Source organism: Diadema setosum, chromosome 6 (genome assembly GCF_964275005.1).
Source record: "Diadema setosum chromosome 6, eeDiaSeto1, whole genome shotgun sequence".
NCBI lineage: Eukaryota > Metazoa > Echinodermata > Echinoidea > Diadematoida > Diadematidae > Diadema > Diadema setosum.
In genome coordinates this window covers 24,432,167-24,456,355 of record NC_092690.1, presented here as the reverse complement: position 1 = coordinate 24,456,355, position 24,189 = coordinate 24,432,167, and the positions used below count along the sequence as shown (strand labels likewise).

The window sequence follows — 24,189 nt, the reverse complement described above, 5'->3', positions numbered from 1 at the left end:
ATCACAGTAAACTATGTTCAGACTGACGTCCACCTCTTGAGTGGCAGCGAAAAGGTGGTCCCGTGCATCGATGCTGCCATGGAGGTTCAACTCGATGTCCAGTCAGTCAAGTGGTACAAGCTGATCGAGGACGGCTTAAAGGAGCTTTTGATAGAAGCCGATTACATTTCCAATCATTCCACACGGTTCCAAAGTGGATTGAAACTCGTGAACAAGACATTTCTCGAGATAGAGAATGTTGGTCCTGTGCATAATGGGACGTACACATGCATCGTGCAACATGGCAATTCAGCTCAACAAACGGAGATCACTGTCAATGTAGTTGTAGAGAAAGGTGAGTTTTATTTTCCAGCCATTCGTTGCACTTCAGTTGACCTCCTCCCCCCCCCCCCCCACACACACACATACACACGCTTTATGGAATCTGCGAAAAAGGCAAGTTAAGAAAAACAATATTAATTAAAATAGAAGAATTAAAAAGAATTAAAAAGAATTAAAATATTTTCGTTTTTTCCTCCCGTCAAAAGCCCGGGGTGGGTGTATCACTGGCTATACTCTTATCCACTTCAAAAAAAAAAAAAAAAAAAAAAAAAAAAAAAAGCACACACACCACTAATAACAACAACAACAATGGTTCCGCGGCCCCTACTTAGCATAGAGGTCTTCCAGTTCAGTTGTAAAAGGATAATCAATCGCTATAGAGGAAACTGACTTTCGGTGCGTCTCACATAATTCGGATACTGAATCAGGCGCGGTGGAGCACCCCAATTATCTCGCAGAAATCCATCGGCAGCCGAGCCTCATTTGCATAAAGTATACAACATGTACTCGCGTAGTTGAGAAAAAGTAAACAACTTCTCAAGTTAATAACAATTTAAGGAAACATATTTTCGGATTAAAATTGAGTTAGTTTGAATTTGAAAACATGTCCGAATATGCACATATAACATATTAAAGGATTTGACAATGATAAAATGTGAAATTCTAGCGAAAATCTGGCGAGCAAAATTACCAAAAATATGCCTCGAAAATCATCCTAAAATTCACGAAGTGTGGTTGCGGAACCAAAGCGCCATTCGAACAAAGTACACCGAGATTTATTTATCTGCTTGCATTTTAAATTTCATACCATAATATTCCCGGCCATGGTTGTGTCGGAAAAAAAAAAAAAAAAAAACCAGAAGGTGATGTCAAAAATGACACGAACGCAAAGCGTACAGGTCGGTCCCATGTATATATAATCGCGTCACTGTAGCGTTGCATGTCACAGCACACACAACGCATTGCTGCATGCAGCGTGCGCGGCAGCAGCTCAGCAGCAAAGAGGTTCTATATTATGTAATAGAGTAAGCGCTCACCATTCAGTGCGTACAAATGAAAACGGGGCCAATTGAACAGTGGCGCGCGCGCACGAAAGACTGTTGAGGTCGACTACCAGAAGCCCGAACCCGGAAGTGCATATAGTAATACACATAAAGTACAGCTTCGAAGATGGGGTTGGGTTGGAAAAATCATTCTAATTTTAAGGAAAATCAATATTTGTCCATATGCCTCCGGATTTTATAAGTGAGATACATTCTCAACACAGTATAAGTGTTTTGATGAAAAAATGACTTGCTCTAATATGTCAAATATGTGCCTTAACATGAAGCCGAAATTGCCAAACAGGCATTCATACTACATAATAAAGACTGCAGAAAGGTACAGTGTATACTCTTTGGTATGGGAGTACTGATTTCACATACGTCACTTAGAAACATCAGACACACATACAACACACACTCCCACACGTACGCATACAGCACACACACACACACCCACAACAAACACACACATACGCACACACACCGTACACACCAAACCACATTTTTTTTTCAAATTCCAACACACATACACACACACACATACACACAACACACAGTGTGTTTTGTGTGTGTGTGTGTAGGAATTTGAAAAAAAAAATTTTGTTTGGTGTGTACATGTGTGTGCGTATGTGTGTGTGTGTGGGTGGGTGTGTGTGTGTGGGAGTGTGTGCTGTATGCGTACGTGTGGGAGTGTGTGTTTGTAAAAGAATAATAAGTAATGAAGAAAAAGAAATTGCTATAAAAAGAAATAAGTTGGGATTACATTTGCTAAAATGGGAAAATGTTTCTGAATTTGGAAGTCGTTTTTATTAGGAAGGAAGGTGGTATCGCTTCGGGTGTGTTTTGTGTGTGTGTGTGGGGTGTATGTGTTTATGTGCGTTTTTGGTGTTGGTGTGTATGTGTGTTGGTGTTTGGGGTGTATGTGTGTGGTGGTTGTGGATGTATGTGTTTGGGGTTGTGGTGGGGGTGTGGGATAGGTTTGAGTGCATCGGGGTTGGTGGGGGATGGGGATTTGATTTCAATGAAATGATTTCATTCTAGTTTGTATAACGTATTTTTGTTGCTTTTTTATGTATATACCCTTGTATACCCTTACATACTCGATTTATAATCGAGTTGTTATGTTGAAGAGAGATGATTGGCAGTATAAGTATACCATAGTCAAAGATACATATATATATATACATTTTTTTTTGTACATGTCAATACTTTCTCGTGAAGAAATGGTCAGTAGGATTGATTTATAATCGAGCTGTTATGTTTGAAGGGAGATGATGGGCAGTATAAGCTGGTAATGGATTTGTCTTTTGAATGGCATTTGTACCGTTCTTATGTTCATGTTACACCCAGAATGGGTTGATTTATGATTAATTTGAATGAAATCAATAAAATATCATGGAAAAAAATAAAGTGTTGTATGTAGTGGGGGGCGCAAGGGATTTTTGGTTCAAAATTTTCCAAAAGCACCAAAATTTGGCACACATGTAGCCCAAACCATACTATTTCGATTTTTGATGGGCGCCAAGAAGGGCGCCCTCTGGGGCGGCCATATTGGCAAAATCCAATATGACCGCCATATCACGTTTAAAGGTCACCTGCATTTGAAAACATAAAAGGGTTACAATCATTTAAAAAGTAAGGTTAAGAGGTTTTCTGGGTCAAGGAATTCGAATCTGAAGTTGTTTTTGTAGTTTGAAGTCAATTTTTTCTTGTAAGGTCACCTTAAGGTCATATCGGGGTCAAGCCATTGTATTCATAACAGTTTATTGAAAAAAATGGCTTGCCCATGGTCAATATTCCAGGAATGCCAGCCTGAGTAATAGAATTGCAGTTGTCGACGGCTGAAAAAAGGCGTATTTCTTGTGAAGGGCGCCCTCCAGGGCCGCATATTTGCAAAATCTAATATGGCTGCCACCTACGTTTAAAAGCCAGTATAACAATTAAAAACCTTTAAAGCGTTACAATAATTCAGCTCTAGCGGTTTTATGGGTCAAGGAATTCGATTCTGAAATTATTTTTATGGTCTGATGTCAACTTTTCCCTATAGGGTCTCCCTAAAGGTCATTTGGAGTCAAACCATTATATTCACAATAGATGATTTAGAAAATGGCTTGCCTATAGTCAATATAAGAGGAATGCCAGCCCTGCTAATAGAATTGCAGTTGTTGAGGGCTGTGAGAGAGGGAGAGGTGGGCTTTCTCACGAGTAACATCAATATGAATTATCTGCTTTCGTGTTAAGATTTCAAACACTAGGTATACACTCATGAATTATAATAAGAACCCCTTTCTGAGAGTAATTAAGTTTAAGGGATCTTACTCAGATCCTTATTTCACAATTGAATTTGAAGACTTGGTAACCCTTCAATTTCATTTTTGATGATTACTTACGGTAATTTTTTTTTTCTGCATCATTTCAATTATGGCCTGTTAAAATATGGCTACACAAGCTTTGAGGTAAGGTTCTGTCCAAAGCTATGGAATATCATAGTTCATGCCACAATCATTCCAATAATTATTTTTACATTACAGGCGCTAAGAAGAATGTCCTCACCGACTGGTCATATTTGCGGAATTCAATATATTTGCATTTGCTTTAATGACAACCAAAAGAGCTAGTTAGAATTATGGGTAATGCCCTTTCAAAGAGTTTTCAAGATTTGATTATTGGATTATTATTTCCATCTTCATCTGCAAGGAATGTAATAAAAACATACATATATGAGAAATAGATTCCTATTGCTACCTAATATATTAATAGCTTAGCAATAAGGGGAGGGGGATACTCTCTATATTACCAGCGTTCTTGACGTTGCCACTAAAAAGAGAAGTGTTTTTATTTCTCTGTTGCAGTTCAGGGATCCTCAATCACAACAGATATTCGTAATTCAGATTTCAATACAGTGTAATAATAATTATGAAGATCACTCCTAATCTGGATGAAAAAAGAAAAACAAATTCTGTCGTGTTTAAGGGATTTTTAGTACATCAGGTAGGCATCAATTTGCTATTTTCGAACTTGTGTAAGAAAGTTCGACTCCAAAGTCCTTACAGGAAATTTTATGTGCCTCCACGGCTAAATATGCCGTTCAGAGAACATGAAGGTCCTGGTGACGCCATGTAGGGAACAAGCATATTTCACAGGTGCCACAGTGACACCATTAACAGGGCACAGATTAGATATGCTATAGTACAACTTCATGAAACCTTCTAGGGTCTATTGAGATTATATCCAAAGTGCTTGGACGCAAATTGGTATGATATCACAAGACTTTATAAGTTGGTATCTCGTTGGTCTGAAGACTATAGGTTGCAACTCTACTCTCCGCAACATCTCTGCGACGCGTCTGGAGACGAGCCCAATCTCCAGGATTTGCCGGAGAATCGAACATTTTCGATTTTTTGCAGAGACTATTTTCGTCTTCCAGCTTGTCTCCGAGACGTCTACGAGACATCTCTGAGAAGTCTCCATCACTGTGGCCATGTCGTGGCGACTAAATTTGTCTGCAACATCTTCGAGATGTCCCCGCATATTGTGGAGGCCGTAATAACGTAATGGCGACGAGATGGAGAAGTCGCTGAGAAAAGACGTCTCTGATGAGTCCCTGCGACTGCAAAAGCCGTGCCAACATCCCCGTGACTTCCAAGCAAATAAGTTGTCCCTTTGTTTGAAGACGTCTTGGACATCGCCTGGAAATCGGTTTAGTTGTGATAGCGAAAATAATTTCTTCGAGACGCTGGCATTGCGACAATGTCTCCTCCCCTCAGATAGGCCCTCAATTCCCTCCCCCACCCCCACTTTAAGTTTGCAGCAATATCAAACTACTGACCATGGCTCATCTGACAACTGCTCTACATTGTGCATTTTCACATTCATTCATTCATTCATTCATTCATTCATTCATTCATTCATTTCATTTCATTACTTTTTTTTTCTCCATTTCCATATTTTCCACCTCCCAATGCATGACTTGAAACAGCTGTGGCGCAGAAGAATGAAATTTGGTACTGAAGCATTGCGGAGAGTGGCTGATAGTACTATTAATCCCATGTACCTGTGTCATCTTTCCTCCAACTCCACTCCCTGAAGTCAGGGATCACATCATGACCCATGCTGTCATGATTCCAGTAGAAACTCACTTGCAGCAGCACTCATCTTCGAAAAGTTGATACAGCGCCTCTTGAGCAGATAGGGTGGTTTCTGATGATCTGCTCCCACGTTATGACGAGATGATGCCTACCCTCGTTGACGCTGGCTGCGCCATAAACCTTGTTGCTCATCAGTCCTTGCTGGACATGAGCACGATTACTAAAGTAGTTAATGTGTCAGTGAGCTCTGGTTTGCTGACCCATACTACTTAGGCATTTTGCATTCCACATTAAAGCAAGCCTGAAGTTAATGTCGCACCGTGTCAGTGCCTGATGTTGTGCTGTGGAAGAGAGGTATGCTGTACAGGAAAGACCACGACCCACCGGTAACTCCCTCAGATCAAAGGGATTAAAAAAAGCACACTACCGAAAATGTGATGTTATGCTCATCCGTGAGATTGTATACTGTTTTCAGAAAATGCTTTCAGAAAACATTATGTCATCCTTTGTAAGGATATCTTTACGTAGATCGCATCTAAGATGTTGGAAAGCTGAAGGGTTGTGAGATCACAATTCCTGTTGGATATTTCCGTCTCGAGTCAGGTGCTCAGGATGAGTTGTCCGTCCAATTTATTCTTGGATATCTGTGCGCTGATAAATGAGGGCAGTTCTTTATTTTTCAATCGTAATTTTCAGCAAGACGCTACGCTCTTCCAATCATAACTTGAGATTTGAGTGGTGCCATCACCATCTCTTGTCAGAGGACTGCACAGTGTTGCTGCACAAAAATGTTAAGATTAATTTCTTCAGGATCAGTATTCCATACAACATCAATAGGTGTTCAGTCTCCCTAGTCATTTGCGCTTTCAGTAGAGAAACGGTTCCGTTTGATAAAAAGATAAGAAAAAAAAAAGATAAGAAAAAACCTTCAGCTGAATTGTCTTCACCTACTCTGATAAGATACTGCCATTAAAGGACTTTAATGATCGAATTTAGTTAACTGCCCTTAGAATACTGGTCTGACCTGGATTGAGGAGCTCCATTCCCTGGGAGCTTCGGCCATTGCTTCTTTCACTGAAGAAGCAGACGCTGTCTTGTCAAGGGGGTCTGTCTTGTCAATTTCAGCAGGAGGAGAATCATATCGCTTGCCAGCTGGAAACTTATGTAATTGACCATGAAAGGTGACGAGGTGGCTCAGTCGGTAGCGTATGGCATGCGGTCTAAAGACTTGTGTTCCGGCGCAGGTTCGAATCCCACGTATCTCAAGTCTAGCTGAGCAATGGTGTGTGTAGTATAGGCACAACACTTTGCACCTCATCACTAGGATATAAAAAGTGGAAGTCCCTTGTGTGTAAGAATCACAAACCCAGACAGATGACAAGATCCCGAATCGGCATTCCGTTATCGGAAAATTCAAGGTGCATAAATCGGTAAAGTGGTCCACCCCAAGTACATGCAACTGACCAGCTAGTTGTATACGGGCTATCCAGCTATCTCGTCAGAAAGAAAAAAGAAGACAAAATAAGATTAGGCGTGTTATTACCCTCTTTGCCATTGCACCCTGATTCGGCACCTTGGAACAGGATGGCGGCCGTATTTAAATTATATATATATATATATATATATATATATATATAATATATTGAAACAAAGAAAGGAAAAACTGACCAGAAACAATTGATAAATAGTGAAAAAAAAAAGAAAACGAAACCAATGGAAGCCCGTTTTCTGTGCTCAAAGATTTCAATAATATATATATATATATATATATATATATATATTAAATATATATTTTTTTCATTTATTTGTCATAATCATTATTGATAATGTAGGGGGATGGAACCGCTCTTGGCCCTAATTGACCATTGAAGGAGTATGGAAGAGGTGACAAACGGACAAATAGGGGTACCAGTGAATTGCAGTTGAATGCTCACAGACACCATTTCGAAAAATGCACAAAATGCCTGATTTAAATCTTATTTGACCTTGAAGTGACCTTGAGAGGTGAGAGTGACCTTGAAATGCAGAAATGATATTTAGAATCACATTCTCTAACCCCGTAAAATCTTCCACATGGGATTCATAACATTAATCAACCTTTTCAATTTGTAACTGCAGTTGACCTGTAATCCGGATGGCGGCCATATTGGATTTTACCAATATGGCGGCCCCAAGGGTTTTTAGTCTTGGCGCCCATCAAAAATCGAAAGAGTATGGTACAAGGGACCTATGAGCCAAATTTGGTGCTTTTGGAAGAATCTGAAGCAAACAACCCATTTTGAGCCCTTAGGCCCCCAACTAATGTGTGTCTGATGTTTCTAAGTGACATATATTACGTGAAATCAGTACTCCCATACCAAAGAGCATACACTGTACCTTTCTGCAATCTTCTGTAGTATGAATGCATGAATGCCTGTTTGGCAATTTTGGCTTCATGTTTAAAAGGGCATTTTACCGGTTTTTTATTTCTTTTATATGTTGTTCTTTTAATTCTGAAAGACCCAGCGGTGCAAACAGAATCAAAATTTCATAACGATTAAGTCCGTAATTTAATGTTAAAAATGGAACTTTTTAAGTGAGTATTATGCTAATGAGCTGACGAGCCCGGATGTTATGATGTCACAGGTGCTCTCACTATTACTGATTACATCGTATCGAGTAGCAGACGACGCTTAGGCCTTATTTAGCTAGCAGGCGGCGCTTGTGTACTGTTCTATCCATGTAGATATCTCAAATTTCACTAAACCAAATCGCACCAAAATTACAGGATATACTTCATAGCATATTTCAAAGTATTATATATTTATATATATTTATATTATATTTGAACGAAATCAGCAATCGAGAAGTATCAATATTGACGCCGACTTTCAAGTCGTCACTCAAAAAAAAAAAAAAATCACTCTTCGCGAGAGATCTTGGCGAACGCAAGATGCACAATCTAGAACTGAAGTTAGCCGACTAGTACTGTGCGAACGGGGAATTTACGCGAGAACTAAACTCAAAAGTGTAATGATTTTTGCGACTTGTGTGATATAGGAACTACATTTTTCATTCAACTTACCACAAATAATTTGTAAATTTATTTATTGCCCCCGATTACTTGAAAGATTTGTCTCATGATATTAAATGGCTAACTTCAGTCTGTGCGTGCGCAGCAGATAGACACTCTTTAAAGTCTTAGCTAGGTAGGGCCTGGCCGCAATCACTCATGTTAGTCGTAGAGCAGATTATTTTTTAGCGACGCCGACAGGAAAGTCGACATCTACACTTACGCTTCCCGACATGTGATTTGTTTCCAATTAATGTGAGCTGTTGGATATGAATCATAAAGTACTTCCTGTGAGTTTGGTGCCATTTGGCAAGGTGAATTTTGAGATATCTACATGGATACGGAAGTACGCTAGCACTATGTCTATACCTACACCAGCGCTGGGATCGCGAAGCGGCGACACTGTGTTAGAATCTACGTGGTCAGGCCACTCTTCCGAGATATGGGTCCTAGTAGGCCTACTGAAACAAACTGTTAGATCTAACATTAGTCCTTGGTGTAAAGAACACCACTATGAGATTTACTCGACTGCAAAACATCGGAAATCCATAAAGCAGATACCTTACCTGAAAAATTCAGCACAGGAACAACAGTGCCTGCAGGACAAGGGTCCAGATCTAGATCTGGGATCTGGACTTTCGTCTGGACTTTCTTCAAGTTCTGGCAGCAGGGTATGTAACGTTACGCTGTGCCTTAGCGCTGTGCACATAGGGCCTACAGCTGCAATGTCGACGGTGAGTGAGTGTAGGGCCTAGCTACTCATCAAAACTTGGACTGCCACGTAGAACCTACTCCTTGACTGCTCAGTAGTCCTAGTCCTAGTTCTAGCATTTCAGAGTATATGTGTACTGGGTACCGTTTTCATCTCACTAAGCGTAAATCGTGCGTGCCGTTGAAGAGAGTCTATCTACATTTGGATTTTCGAGATTCACTCAGCCCTCATCTAGGCCCTACGTTAGATAGTTTGAACTGGCGAACCATCGCTCGATCATGATCATCAATGCGTAACGTTACTTACACACGGTCTTCTTTGGGCAGCACGTTCGGATAACGATGCCAATTTCATTTTGCATATCTGGAATTTCCCCACAAGTTTTATCTGAATAAAAAGCTGTTGAAGAGCTTGCGTTTAAAGATTAATAGATATTGTTTAACATATTTATTATAGCTCCATTGCAATTATACTAAATAACAGCTTTTGGAGTGCTTCGTGTGAGATTTCATCAGTAAATTGGCATTATGTAGTTCGTCTTGCTAATGTCGGAGTTGTGCACAAAGAGCACCTGTGACGTAGGCCAAATTGCGTGGATCGTTCCATGGCTTGCTCGTTTTCATGTTTTTCAAAAAATCATTACAGGCTTATCCTGGGTTTTACAATCCTCTCTTTCCAGTAGTAGGCATCAAAAAATGTAGATTAGAATTATCAGACAATTAGAAAATGGTGTTTATATGGTGTTTATTCATAGTGAGGGTCCACTGTATTGCTTTATATGGCATGTATAAACATGTACAACATTTTTGTTGAATTTTTACGTAGTACTGTATTATTGGTACTTCACATTTCAATACTATTTGCCACTCCTACATGTATGTACAAGGACATTGTACTAATGGGTCTTGTTCATTTATTAGTTACAGTAGGCCTAAGTAGGGTGGATACATGTACTTATATACAAGTTGTAAGTATAGTAAGTATACACAATGTCGGGTGGATACATGTACATGTAAGTATTCAATTTCTCCTGGCAGAAGCCCCCAGGTTTTTATTCATTGCCTTTTTACCTTTAATGTGTTTGTTCATTGAAGTTTTTGCAAATATCTTCTGTTATTGTGTGTGTGTATGTGTGTATGTTCTTGTGTGTGTATGTGTACCTATGAACCTTTTTAATGCAAGCATTTTTATACTGTCTACCTTTCTTGCAGCATTGTGCTGTTTTCAAGAGCCTACATGCAGATTGTCATGTTTAGATTTTGAAATAACATGAAAAATGTTGCCCAATGACTTTGAACTGGATGTTGACCTTGACGATGACTTAAATTCCACAGTAAGGGAATGTAATTATGTAAGTTGTGATGACTTTCAGGAAAAGCTTGCATGCAGCGAACCACATGAGAATTTTACTATGCTTCATATAAATGCTAGGAGCCTTGTTAAAAATCATGATAATTTGCAAGTGTTGCTTGAGTGTTTACACCATGATTTTTCTTTCATTGGTGTCTCTGAAACTTGGTTTAAGACATCAACTGATGCTAATTTATTCAAGTTGCAAGGTTACTCCCTAATCAACATCTGTAGACCTGATAGCATTGGTGGTGGTGTTGCCTTATATATTAAAGACTCCATCGATTATAAGCTACGGTGTGATTTGTCTGGTAGTAAACCTGGTTATGAGTCAATTTTTATTGAAGTTGATGATAAGGAAAAGCATATTGTAGTTGGGTGTATTTATAGGGCTCCAAGAAGTGATATTGAATCATTTTGTGATAATGTTGAAGAGCATATATGCAAACGTTATCTAGGGAGAACAAGTTTGTTTATGTTATGGGTGACTTCAATATCAATCTGCTAAATTCTGATTATGATGATAGTGTGAAGGGGTTCTTGGATCTTATGTATTCACATAATATGTTCCCTCTCATCACTAAACCTACTCGCATTACTGACACCTCTGCTACCCTGATTGATAATTTTTTCACAAATTGTATTCAAAATAATGTTGAGAGTGGTCTTATATTTTCAGACCTATCTGATCATTTGCCTATTTATTGTATAGACAAAGGAAAAGTAAGCATATCAAATGGTGAAAGAAGTATAAAAACTAAGCACGCAGTCAATGCTGAGAACATATCTATTTTCAAACAGAAGCTTTTAGAAGTTGACTGGCATGACCTATATAGCTTAACTAGTGCAAATGATTCATACGATTATTTTATTAATGTATTTGGTGATGTGTATGACAAATGCTTTCCTGTTGTTGAATCATGTGCCAAGAAGGGATGTAAGAAACCCTGGATCACACATAGTTTGCTTAGGTCCATTAGGAAGAAGCATAAGCTCTATAAATTATTCATTAAACATCCAACCTGGATAAATAAGAAGAATTATGTTGATTACAAGAATGAATTGACAAATGTTGTGCGCTTTTCAAAGCAAAAATATTTTAGAAATCTATTCCATGATATAAAAGGGGATATCAAAAAAACATGGTTCCATATAAACAAATTGATCGGAAAGGGGAAATGTCACAACCTTCCCTCAGAAATGTATAATGGTGATATTTCATTAAGTACAAATACGCAAAAGGCTGAACATTTCAATCAGTATTTTGCAGGAATTGCTGCTAAGATAAGTGAAAAGATCCCAAGTACATCCAATACTTTTCAGGATTATTTGAAACCTACAAAAAACAGCAAATCTTTATTTTTGAAGCCCACTACTGCATCTGAAATAATAATGCTAGCTTTATCACTGAAATCCTCTAAGTCATCAGGTTCTGATAATATAGCTCCTAGGGTTGTCAAAGAGTGTATCCATAGCATTGCTGTCCCATTGTGTGACATATTTAATAAATCTCTGTCGCAAGGAATAGTTCAAGACAAGATGAAAATTGCCAAAGTAGTTCCTGTGTATAAGAAAAGTGATAACAGAAACATTGAAAACTACAGACCCATTGCCTTGCTGCCTGTATTTTCTAAATTGTTAGAAAAGATTGTATGCTCGAGAGTAAATAATTATTTAGCTGTAGAAGGCATTTTGATCCCCGAGCAATTTGGTTTTCGCAAATATTCTTCTACCAGTATGGGTGTATTGCATTTAACTAACATTATTGCTCATGCACTTGATGAAGGGAAATTTTGTCTAGGCATTTTCTTAGATTTGTCCAAGGCGTTTGACACCATTGACCACCACATTCTTATCTGCAAACTTAAATCTTATGGTATTCGTGGAGTTCCTTTAGACTGGTTCAAAAGCTATCTGCAAAACCGAATGCAGTTTGTGGTTGTCAATGGGACCAAATCGCTTTCCACCCACATTGATTGTGGAGTGCCTCAAGGCTCAGTGTTAGGCCCACTATTATTTCTTATCTATATCAATGATATCATCAGTGCTACATCATTGTTTACTTACTCACTGTTTGCTGATGATACAAGTCTTCTGTCCTCCCACAAGGATGCGTACAGTTTAATATCTTCAGCAAATGAAGAACTTAACAAACTTTATCGTTGGTTTTGTTGTAATAAATTGTCACTTAATCTTCAGAAGACACAATGTGTTGTTTTCAGAACAAGGAATAAGAGGATACCTGTAAACACCCCTTCTCTCATTATTGGTGGACATCAGGTAGCTACAAGCGAAAATGTATTATTCCTTGGTATTACTATCAATGAATTTCTGTCATGGAAGCAACACATACTAAATGTATGTTCCAAAGCTTCTCGGGGTGTTGGTGTGATGCATAAGCTAAAATTTATTGTTCCTAAAAGTGTCTTGACTACACTGTATAATAGCATCATAATGCCTCACTTGATGTATTGTAATGTTGCCTGGGGTAATACTTATAACAGCCATCTTCATAAATTGTTTATTGTACAAAAGAGAGCTATCAGGCTAATAACAAGCTCACACTTTACTAGGCCAAGTGCCCCCCAGTTCTTACAGCTGTGTTGTTTACCTCTAAACGAGTTAGTGTGTTTTAACTCATTGGCATTCATGTACAAGCTTCACATGTCCAGTTCTCCCTCCTTATTTCTAGATTTGTTCGTCAAAAACTCAGTTGTTCATTCCCATAATACACGACAGAAAAACCTTCTGCATCTACCTCGTGTAGCTACCAGTATTGCCCTAAATTCTTTTTATGTGTCTTGCATAAAAGAATGGAACATGTTGCCCTCAGATGTTAAAGATAGTACCACTTTTTCCAGATTTAAAGTGTTGGCTCGGAAGTATTTGCTTCATCGATATTCTCAGTCTCATTGATGCTGCTCCTTTTAAATTCTACATACATGACTTCATCTCATCGCTTTCCATTTGAGTAATATAGTCTAATGCCAATTATGTTTTGCTTTAAAATTCCATAGGTAGTGTGTGTGTGTGTGTGTGTGTGTGTGAGGGATTGAGGAATTCCACTAGAATTATTCTATGGCTTTAATGTTTGTATATAGTAGTGAGTTATTATATTACATGTCTTAACTTGCCTTTCCAGGGGTTCTTATTATACAAGCTTGCTTTTCTAAGACCCCTCCACTTTACATCTATATGCATCTACATGCATTGTCAATTTATATTCAATTCTGCAAATTGTCTTAATCACATATTCAACAATGTATTCCTTGTTACATATTATTGTTCTTATGTAATTTTTGTATTGTGGAAACTTTTAATAAACTTGAAACTTGAAACTTGAAAATGTCAGTACAGTTTTCTTTTAAGGCACATGTTTGACACATTAGAGCAAGTCCTTTTTTCATCAAAACACATATACTGTGTTGAGAATATATCTCTCTTATAAAATCCGGAGGCATATGGACAAATATTGATTTTCCTTAAAATTAGAATGATTTTTCCAACCCAACCCCATATTCGAAACTGTACTTTACGTGTATTACTATAGGCACTTCCGGGTTCGGGCTTCTGGTAGTCGATCTCTGAAAATGGCGGCGGGTCGTTCAATTGGCCCCGCTTCTGTATGCGAGCGCGCGCTCTATTACATACTAGTATATAGAACCTCTTTGCTCAGCAGTCACCGCCGGGCGACACTCAGCAAAATTGACTGCGTCACATGCAAACCAACAATGAGCACGAAATCCTGAATCTCACGTACCACGCATGCCCAATACAATACCTGTATTACGGGAAAAGAAATGACGTCATTTTCAAATATTTCGCTGACTACAATTTTCTATTCCAAACCCTGTAGAAACAAGTTGATTTCTCAAAAAGTACAGGTGGAACCAAGCGAAAACTTTCACCATATATGGATTGAGGCCTGATGAACTTATGTTGCCAATTTCGGACACATTGAAGCCCGGCCGTAGTCCAGTCGGAAAAAAAAAAAACAGAGAGCATGTTTTGCGAGAGGTGATTTTCAAAATGCTTTAATATCTCAAGTTCTAGAGCAGCAAATTTCATAATTTTTTAATCAAAAGGAAGGTTTTCAAAAACTTAGATAGTGTGGGAAGTTTGAGTTAACTAGCGGCACGCATAGAGACACAAGGAGAAGGTAAAGATTTGACTTTTTCATGCACACAGTTTCGGGCAGCCGTGGATGCCCGTTGGAAATTCAAATACTAGTAGAACGGGGGGATAATGAGATGCAAATTGGGGTGCTCCACCGCGCCTGGAATGAATAAACCTACTCTTTTACTTCCTCAAGACAGTGTAGCCTGTTAGCTATAAGTGTATGTTAGTATGAAATGGGTTAATATCTACAATTATACTTCCTGACATAAGGGCACTAAAAAAATGGTAATCAGGATTTTGATTGGCCAGCTACCCCCCCCCCATCCCCTGTCGTTTCGAGAACCATGCACGCCATAATGGATTATACGCGTAAACGCGCATCGTTTTCAAGTCAAGAAAATCTACGAAAACAACCAAAAAAAGAAACCAAGAGAAACTACAAATAAATTCATTTGTAACTTGCCATGCAAGACTAGAGAAAAAGGGACATGGCTATGTCTAACCATCTAATCGGTTAAAAAAATATATATATATAATTACGCCAGCTTTTATGAGTCTAAAACATAGCTTTGAGCGCCAGCGGATCCGGTTCTCTTACTTCTCCCCTTTTTTTAACGAGGTGCAATGAAGAAAGTGAAATATATGTCTGTGTGCCCATAGATGCATATCGATGCAATCCATTCTAAAGCACTGTACTCATATATCCCAGTTTTTAAGAATAATAACACCTTTGCGTCTGCTGCTGTGTAATATTTTTTTTTTTAAAGAAAACTGTACTGACATTTTCTAATTGTCTGATAATTCTAATCTACATTTTTTGATGCCTACTACTGGAAAGAGAGGATTGTAAAACCCAGGATAAGCATGTAATGATTTTTTGGAAAAAAAAATGAAAACGAGCAAGCCATGGAACGATCCACGCAATTTGGCCTACGTCACAGGTGCTCTTTGTGCACAACTCCGACATTAGCAAGACGAACTACATAATGCCAATTTACTGATGAAATCTCACACGAAGCACTCCAAAAGCTGTTATTTAGTATAATTGCAATATGGAGCTATAATAAATATGTTAAACAATATCTATTAATCTTTAAACGCAAGCTCTTCAACAGCTTTTTATTTAGATAAAACTTGTGGGGAAATTCCAGATATGCAAAATGAAATTGGCATCGTTATCCGAACGTGCTGCCCATAGAAGACCGTGTGTAAGTAACGTTACGCATTGATGATCATGATCGAGCGATGGTTCGCCAGTTCAAACTATCTAACGTAGATGAGGGCTGAGTGAATCTCGAAAATCCAAATGTAGATAGACTCTCTTCAACGGCACGCACGATTTACGCTTAGTGAGATGAAAACGGTACCCAGTACACATAGACTCTGAAATACTAAAACTAGGACAGCATAGGACTAGGACTACTGAGCAGTCAAGGAGTAGGTTCTACGTGGCAGTCCAAGTTTTGATGAGTAGGCCCTACACTCACTCACCGTCGACATTGCAGCTGTAGGCCCTATTATGTGCACAGCGCTAAGGCACAGCGTAACGTTACATACCCTGCTGCCAGAACTTGAAGAAAGTCCAGACGAAAGTCCAGACCCCAGATCTAGATCTGGACCCTTGTCCTGCAGGCACTGTTGTTCCTGTGCTGAATTTTTCAGGTAAGGTATCTGCTTTATGGATTTCCGATGTTTTGTAGTCGAGTAAATCTCATAGTGGTGTTCTTTACACCAAGGACTAATGTTAGATCTAACAGTTTGTTTCAGTAGGCCTACTAGGACCCATATCTCGGAAGAGTGGCATGACCACGTAGATTCTAACACAGTGTCGCCGCTTCGCGATCCCAGCGCTGGTGTAGGTATAGTGCTAGCGTACTTCCGTATCCATGTAGATATCTCAAAATTCACCTTGCCAAATGGCACCAAACTCACAAGAAGTACTTTGTGATTCATATCCAACAGCTCACATTAATTGGAAACAAATCACATGTCTGGAAGCGTAAGTGTAGATGTCGACTTTCCTGTCGGCGTCGCTAAAAATAATCTGCTCTACGACTAACATGAGTGATTGCGGCCAGGCCCTACCTAGCTAAGAGTGTCTATCTGCTGCGCACGCACAGACTGAAGTTAGCCATTTAATATCATGAGACAAATTTTTCAAGTAATCGGGGGCAATAAATAAATTTACAAATTATTTGTGGTAAGTTGAATGAAAAATGTAGTTCCTATATCACACAAGTCGCAAAAATCATTACACATTTGAGTTTAGTTCTCACGTAAATTCCCCGTTCGCACAGTACTAGTCGGCTAGCTTCAGTTCTAGATTGTGCATCTTGCGTTCGCCAAGATCTCTCGCGAAGAGTGATTTTTTTTTTTTTTTTTTTGATTGACGACTTGAAAGTCGGCGTCAATATTGATACTTCTCGATTACTGATTTCGTTCAAATATAAGAGAATACTTTGAAATATGATATGAAGTATATCCTGTAATTTTGGTGCGATTTGGTTTAGTGAAATTTGAGATATCTACATGGATAGAACAGTACACAAGCGCCGCCTGTTAGCTGAATTAGGCCTCAGCGTCGTCTGCTACTCGATACGAATTAACGCACGCGTATGCAAGCACTTGTAATCAGTAATAGTGAGAGCACCTGTGACATCATAACATCCGGGCTCGTCAGCTCATTAGCATAATACTCACCTAAAAAGTTCCAATTTTAACATAAATTACGGACTTAATCATTATGAAATTTTGATTCTGTTTGCACCGCTGGGTCTTTTAGAATTAAAAGAACAACATATAAAAAAAAATAAAAAACCGGTAAAATGCCCTTTTAATAAAGCCTGTGTTTCCTGTCTGATTTCTGTCTTATTTCATATTCATTCTGTTCCAGAGAGTTGGCATCACAGTTTGTGGAAGGTGATACGCCCATCTCCCTCGGGGTTCATACTGCTTGGTGGACTGGGTATTTTCTTTTTCGTCTGCCTGTTCAAGAAGTGGTTGAAGGTCAGTGTCTTTTCATTCAAAATACTGGTTGAAGAAATATCGATGGTCAACCAGCTGTCGTTAAAAGAGCTGAAGGTTTAGCCTGGAAGGAGATTATACGTTTATATATGATTGTTGTTACCACAGTGACAAGAAAATTGAAATCATAATCAATGCTCTTGTATAGCTATAAAGCATTTTCTTTTTCAGGCTTCCGCTGCGTGTCTTGAGTTATGATGCTTAATCAATGATACTGACAGAAGACCAGACAATGAGAGGTCATATACCAGGGAAATGGAAATCCTTCTGTCTCCTTAGCAATTTCTCTTTTCATTTCATTTCATTTTATTTCATTTTATTATTTGTGTATGGTTCTGTATGGTTCGTTATCTCTTCTTAATTCAGAAAACACCATTGTATGATATTTGAGCATGAAATAATGAAGAATTAGGACTAGGTCATTAAAAATAGTGATCATATTCCTAGAGTTCTGTGGAAAAAATTGAATGGGATAGGGAAATAATGGTGAGCTGCGATGCAAAGTTTCACAATAATATGTTAATGAAATTAGACTACAGCTGGGATGGTTTTTGGTTGAATTGATATCAACTGCGACTATCGCTTGTCGATCAAAAGCTTACGCAGAAATAAGCGTAAATATAGATAGATGCACTTCAAGGTATTTATCAAAATGAATTTCTGACTGTTTGTGAACAGGGATGTCACGATCGTCAGGATTTGGTCCAGCAGTCTCACGAGCTCTCTGAGACGCCTCGACATGGAACGTAAACAGGAGCGTGGACAAACAAAATTCTGCTAGCCTGACTAGTCGCTTCTCTTTCCAACGACTGTCGCAACGTGAACATGGTGAAGTCGAATGTTTGCAGTGGTTAATGAATCACACGGTATTCGTGATTACTTTCTAGTTTTCACATTACCCACAATCATCGAGTGGGAACACAAACACACACACACACGCACACACACACACACACAACACACACCCACACACACACACAAAATGTATAGGCAAGTAATAATTTTCATCTCACGTTCTCACAGTGCAGGTTTTACTTGATTAAAGCATGAATTGTCACCAATAGAAATGAAACAAAGCTGGGAAGATCATCCTCTGAATCTGTTTCACATCATTATGCGTTTAATATTATGTACATTGAAAAGAAATATTAAGCCCCCGGAAATTATGGACACTTAGACGTTCATACCGATGACGTAGAACAGTGGAGCAAATAACGTTTTACAAAAGTGTTGAATAACTGCATGAAAAGTAACCAAAAAGGATACGGAACACACACTCTAGTGCATATAAAATAGATATTTAAATATCCTTTGTAAGTGTGTACAAATCTGCAGTGAATGACTCCCTTGTTTCAATTCAGGCATCGTTAAAGCAGTTCAATTTTATCAAAATATTATCACTATATTCTCGTGACGTCCGTCTTAAAATGTTCAATAACATTTTGCCTTGAAAGAAAAATGCGAATAAAAATAATGTGAATACTGACAAAATATTTTGTAAATAATGCAAATGTATTTGAATTGTCGAAGCATGATATACTTGTCACAATGAAATTGGTATCATAATTGCGTTGTAAATGAAGGACTAGTCCCGACTAGCCTGCGTGCTTTGTTGCTGTTGTTTTTCCTTATCAAATAATGTACTTTTACTTTTACCTATGTTTGTCACTGATGTTTGTTTGAACAAGTATAGAAATAGCAGTCTCGTTTTGATTATAAACCTTGGAATAGGACGAATGCGCTGAAAAAAGTGTTTCTGCAAGATGACGCAAAGCATCATTGTTACTACTTCTTCAAGCTTAAAAACCATTTTGAAATAAAACCCAAGCCTTAAGCTTCTCTATACCGTAAATATTAATCACACAAGGAACTTGAAACAAAATTTCCAAAGCGGCGATAACTTGTTTACATTTTGGATAGTACAATAGGGAAATTAGATAATATATGGAATATGTGCTTGATTCAGTATGTGTATCTGTGGTGTATTTTTTTCTCTCTTTCTGCTTCGGAGCTTTCAAGAGCAAGTTTAAAAATATCAACAAATACCTTGAATATAGCCGTCTTCTTTAATTGATAGTGACTACAGAGATCAGATGAATATGATTTGTTCAGATTCGCTTATGCCTAAAGTTCTGACTTACCTTTACTTATGTCGAAATACATTTGTATAGTACTCCTGAGAGCATAAATCGACATTATTATTTACTTTATTGTCAATATATATATATATATATATATATGTGTGTGTGTGTGTGTGTGTGTGTGTGTAGAAAGAGAACAAAGAAGTATATATCTCTGCCTCTGCACAAAGATATATGGATTTAGGTCTATTAGTAAATAAAATTAATCTGTAATTTATCAGAAACTGGATCTGCCTTCAAATTATATGATAATTACGTAGCTAAGGTTTACACACAGAAATACAAAAATGAAATCCATGACGTCAGCTAGAATTACGCCACACAAGATCACAGGGAGAACGTTTGATCGAAGTAAGAGAGAACATCAACGTAAGAAACAACAAATCCAGTGCACTCTCTCTTAAATCCCTGAAGGATTCAACGTTTCGTTTGAAATGAGAGTAGGATATTTGTATGTCACAAGTAAACTGACGACTGTTGTAAAAATTGGTTGATTCGAATTCTGCGCTTGGTTTTGAATATAACCCAGATCGTATAGCAGAGCCTCGGATGAGATTGAGTGTCTATTCACGTTGACTTTGACCTTTGAACTGCATGTGTCTACTTCGTCTTCTGTTTTGCCTTCTGTGCTGCGATGTCCTTTTTGACCTGCTCCTTCTGGGCGGCAATTTGCCTCGCCTTCTCCTCGGCTTCTCTCTTCGCTATGGCTTCGCTAGCAGCCATCTCAGCAGCTAACTCGATCTTTCCTATTCGCTGAAACTGGAGACATTGATAAAGAAAAAAAAAAAAACATTTTAATCATGTTATTTAGAGTAATGAGTGTATGTCATTATTTTAATATAATGTAGATGCAGGTATAGATTACAGTACAAACCTTCTTATCACTAAAATGCCAACGTGATATTTCAAAAAATACATGTCATACAAATAATGTAAATGCTATCAAATGCTAACAAATATGGTTGAACATACACAAATTTCGATATAATATGAAGGAAATATATAAAGAAAATTCTTCATAGCATAATTTATTTATTTCCGGAAATATTGAAAGAGAAAGTAACTCGCTTTTTTTTTTCAGAAAGAAGGGGGAATGAAATTACCCTCATCATTCATGTTAGTAACAAGTCAATATGATGTCCACTTTCACATAAAAAATTACATTTTGTGGAATTCTACTTAGAACACATAACCATATAAGATGTACATTGTGGCAAAGTGTATGAAATTCGGGTACACCATGCAAACATTGATCGTCACAGTTTAGATATACATATATTGATTTAAATGAATTTCGATGTATATGCAAAGAGACTTCGCAACGACACTTATTTCTTGGAATCTCATAGCAAACTCTGCTGCAGCATTTGAGATTCACTCTTCAAGCGGACAGATATCATTGGTCTATCTTCCTCGCTGACCCCGCCCTCTCCCCGCCATCTCCGCCCTACAGCTCCGCCCACCCTTGTCTTCGTCTCACTGACTTACATATTGCAGTTGACAGTAAAGACCAATAGCAATCACAAATACAATGCCAGCCACGCCCACCACAACGCTGTAGGCAATGGTGTCATTCCTCTCCCATGGGCTGTCTGTCGAGGGACCTGGTGGGGGGAAAAAAAAAAAAGATGAAAACACTAGATAATTTGGTTGGATCAAAAAGAGGGTTACTGTTTGTAATGATAGTATGAGATTGTTGTTTTTGTGTGTTTCTTCTTGTTATACACTAATTGATTTTGGATGATATCTTAGCATACACATGTCTTACAATACATGCAAGCTTTTGAAGGGGCCACGTTGTTGTTTTTTCCATTCTAGTATTTACTTTTTGTCAACTTTCCAAAGTGTGCATTGCTATTCTTGATTATCTTAACGAGATTGGTATAGTTTGATATACTTCATAATATTTTTTTATGATTTTCTTACGAAATAATGAATAATAATTGTCTGATGTTCTTTGGTTTTTCTGTCGATTTTGTTGGGATGAATTGAAATAAATGTCAACTGAACTAAAATGTTTGAGGCATTATGCATTCTATGATTTTTTTTTTTCCGCTTATGCACCTTAGTTTATAAGTCGTATGTTATTTACTGATTGTCGATAATTGTGTGTTGTTTGAAACTTTGCACGGTGATATAAGTGATGAAGAGAAGTTTACGGTAACACCATGTGTATACGTAGTCCTTGAAAGAACTGAGATCTACGTACACGATCATGTACTACCGCAAACATATCTCCTTGATTGTCATACTGTGTTTTATTAATAAACGTATGTATGGTATGAATGTAGCATTTTCGGACTACATTAAATCGTTCATTATAAAGTAACTATGCATTTCATATTAATTGGATATATATCTTATACTGTGTCTTCCGACAATTTCTTTTAAATAGATTTCATGAGATTTCAAAGCTGTCTTTTGATATCTTTTCGATGTTGTTGCATGTATCATTGTAAGCCGCTAGGTGTACTGCAACATCCTATATATAAGTTCACGTATGATTTTTATATAACCAGATGTATGCCTTTTTGAGCGCTTCCTCATGGAGTATTGAATATATTTATATATGAAGTCCACGTGTAGGCGCAATAATATGAAAAATAGATCAGAACTCAAGCTCATGCTGTCATTATTTTATGTTATTTTGAGACAAATTTTCGGGGGACCTGCCCTGTATGAAGAACACTAACTGACTTGATAAAGGGCGAGTCGCCTAAAAATTTGTGTGTCAAAATAAACAATTGGCATTGATAGCATGACCTTGAGTTCTATTTTCATATATATATATATATATATATATATATATATATATATATTTACCGATTATGCAGTGTTGATTACCAAGTGTCAATGTTTGATTTGGTCTCTTGGCGATGTATAATAATCACGGCAAAAACCACTAAATCTCCTTCTCTGATTGTCTTTGTTTATTGTTTCTCTATGTCTATAATTTCCCCACGGATATTCATTGAAGAAATACACCTAAATGAACACATGCATATAAAACACATCCAGAAAGTCTCAATGCTCGTATGAAAAAGTGACTCACTCCCCGGTGTAGGGCCTAATCATTCGTAATAAATGAATTTAGTGCCGTCTATCAGTAAATGTTGGCTCCTATTCACGCAGATCGCAGGCAATTCGACTATTTATATTGTGATGTTTGCTTTTACAATTTGTACATTGACACTGGATATCGCTTGGGCATCGGTAACTGCCCATACCTCTTTTAAGTTCTCATTTCTCTGCGCATGATCATTTCGATTAGTCATGACAAGTAAGATACAGTGTAATTGGTGGTGCTCTGAGTGTTCACCTAGCCTTTTGTCAAGGCCCTCTCGCTGTATGGTGAAGAGAGCCCAGCTGAGTGGCCTCGCGCTGGCGCGCTCGGCTGGGCTCGCTTCGCTCGCCCATTACAGCGAGAGGGCCTTGACAAAAGGCTAAGTGTTCACCGAGCTTGAAAGGCCGTTGAGGGCGGTCAAACTCAAAGCAGACTGAAGTGCTGCCATTCTACAGACTTTTCAGTACACGGGTTTATCCTATCTGTGCCGAAGAGGCAATGGGCGTGGTCACAATATTATTAGCCGACTTATCTGAGCCTGCCGGTGGCCCATATCGGAGAAAAAGCAAACAAGGAGTTCAAACTAACACTTGCAGATAAGCGTTCAGCGGCTATATTGGTTACACACAGTGACCCAAAGTTGTGAAGATCATCCACAAACCATATAGGTAATGTACGCTCGGCAAAAATGAATGAAAGAAAAAAAGATAGAGTAATAGAGTGAGTAAAGGGAGACATACACAGAACAAACGAGGGTGATGAAATAGAAAGTCCTATACTCTGTGCATTTTCAACAGGTATAGCATTTTCAACTCATTTCCCATTGCATAATGTAGGTCAATTTCTTGTGCAATTACAATATCTATCAGTACATTTACAGTTTGTTGTGTTCCCGTTAGGTAACCATTTATACATTGAGATGCATTAGCAATAGTTAATTCTTACCCATTATATCTTTTTTATACAACGTTGATTACCTTATTCAATATAGGCTAGATTGAAGTTTACTAGATTACCAAGTATTATAACAATTCGCGACATACTGATGTAAATGTTTGAAATAATTTGTATTCGTATATTCTTGTTGTGTTTATGAATGTGTATGATTTCTTCGGTTGGAAATGGAAATTGAATGAAAATAAGTGTAATGGAATAGCATAGAATATAATGGAGTGAAATGGAATGGAATGAAATGATATGAAATAGAATGAAATGAAATGAAATGGAATGAAATGAAATGATATGGAATGAATTGAAATGATATGAAATAGAATG

The 24,189-nt window shown here is 38.0% G+C and overlaps 1 protein-coding gene across 1 annotated transcript; it reads left to right on the top strand.

Annotated features, from left to right (window-relative positions):
* On the top strand, positions 1–22,140 carry LOC140230035 (uncharacterized). Its single transcript, XM_072310239.1, has 4 exons — positions 1–334; positions 17,579–17,691; positions 18,388–18,537; positions 20,380–22,140. The coding sequence occupies exons 1-3, from the start codon at positions 79–81 to the stop codon at positions 18,457–18,459; spliced, it is 441 nt and encodes a 146-aa protein (XP_072166340.1). The 5' UTR covers positions 1–78; the 3' UTR covers positions 18,460–18,537; positions 20,380–22,140.
* The last annotated feature ends 2,049 nt before the right edge of the window (positions 22,141–24,189 follow it).

Excerpts from the sequence above, each read along its gene's own strand:
- LOC140230035 (XM_072310239.1), top strand. The coding sequence starts at position 79 with ATGGAGGTTCAACTCGATGTCCAGTCAGTCAAGTGGTACAAGCTGATC. Across the intron at positions 335-17,578 it reads CAATGTAGTTGTAGAGAAAG|AGAGTTGGCATCACAGTTTG; the intron begins GTGAGTTTTATT and ends ATTCTGTTCCAG. Across the intron at positions 17,692-18,387 it reads TGTTCAAGAAGTGGTTGAAG|GGATGTCACGATCGTCAGGA; the intron begins GTCAGTGTCTTT and ends GTTTGTGAACAG.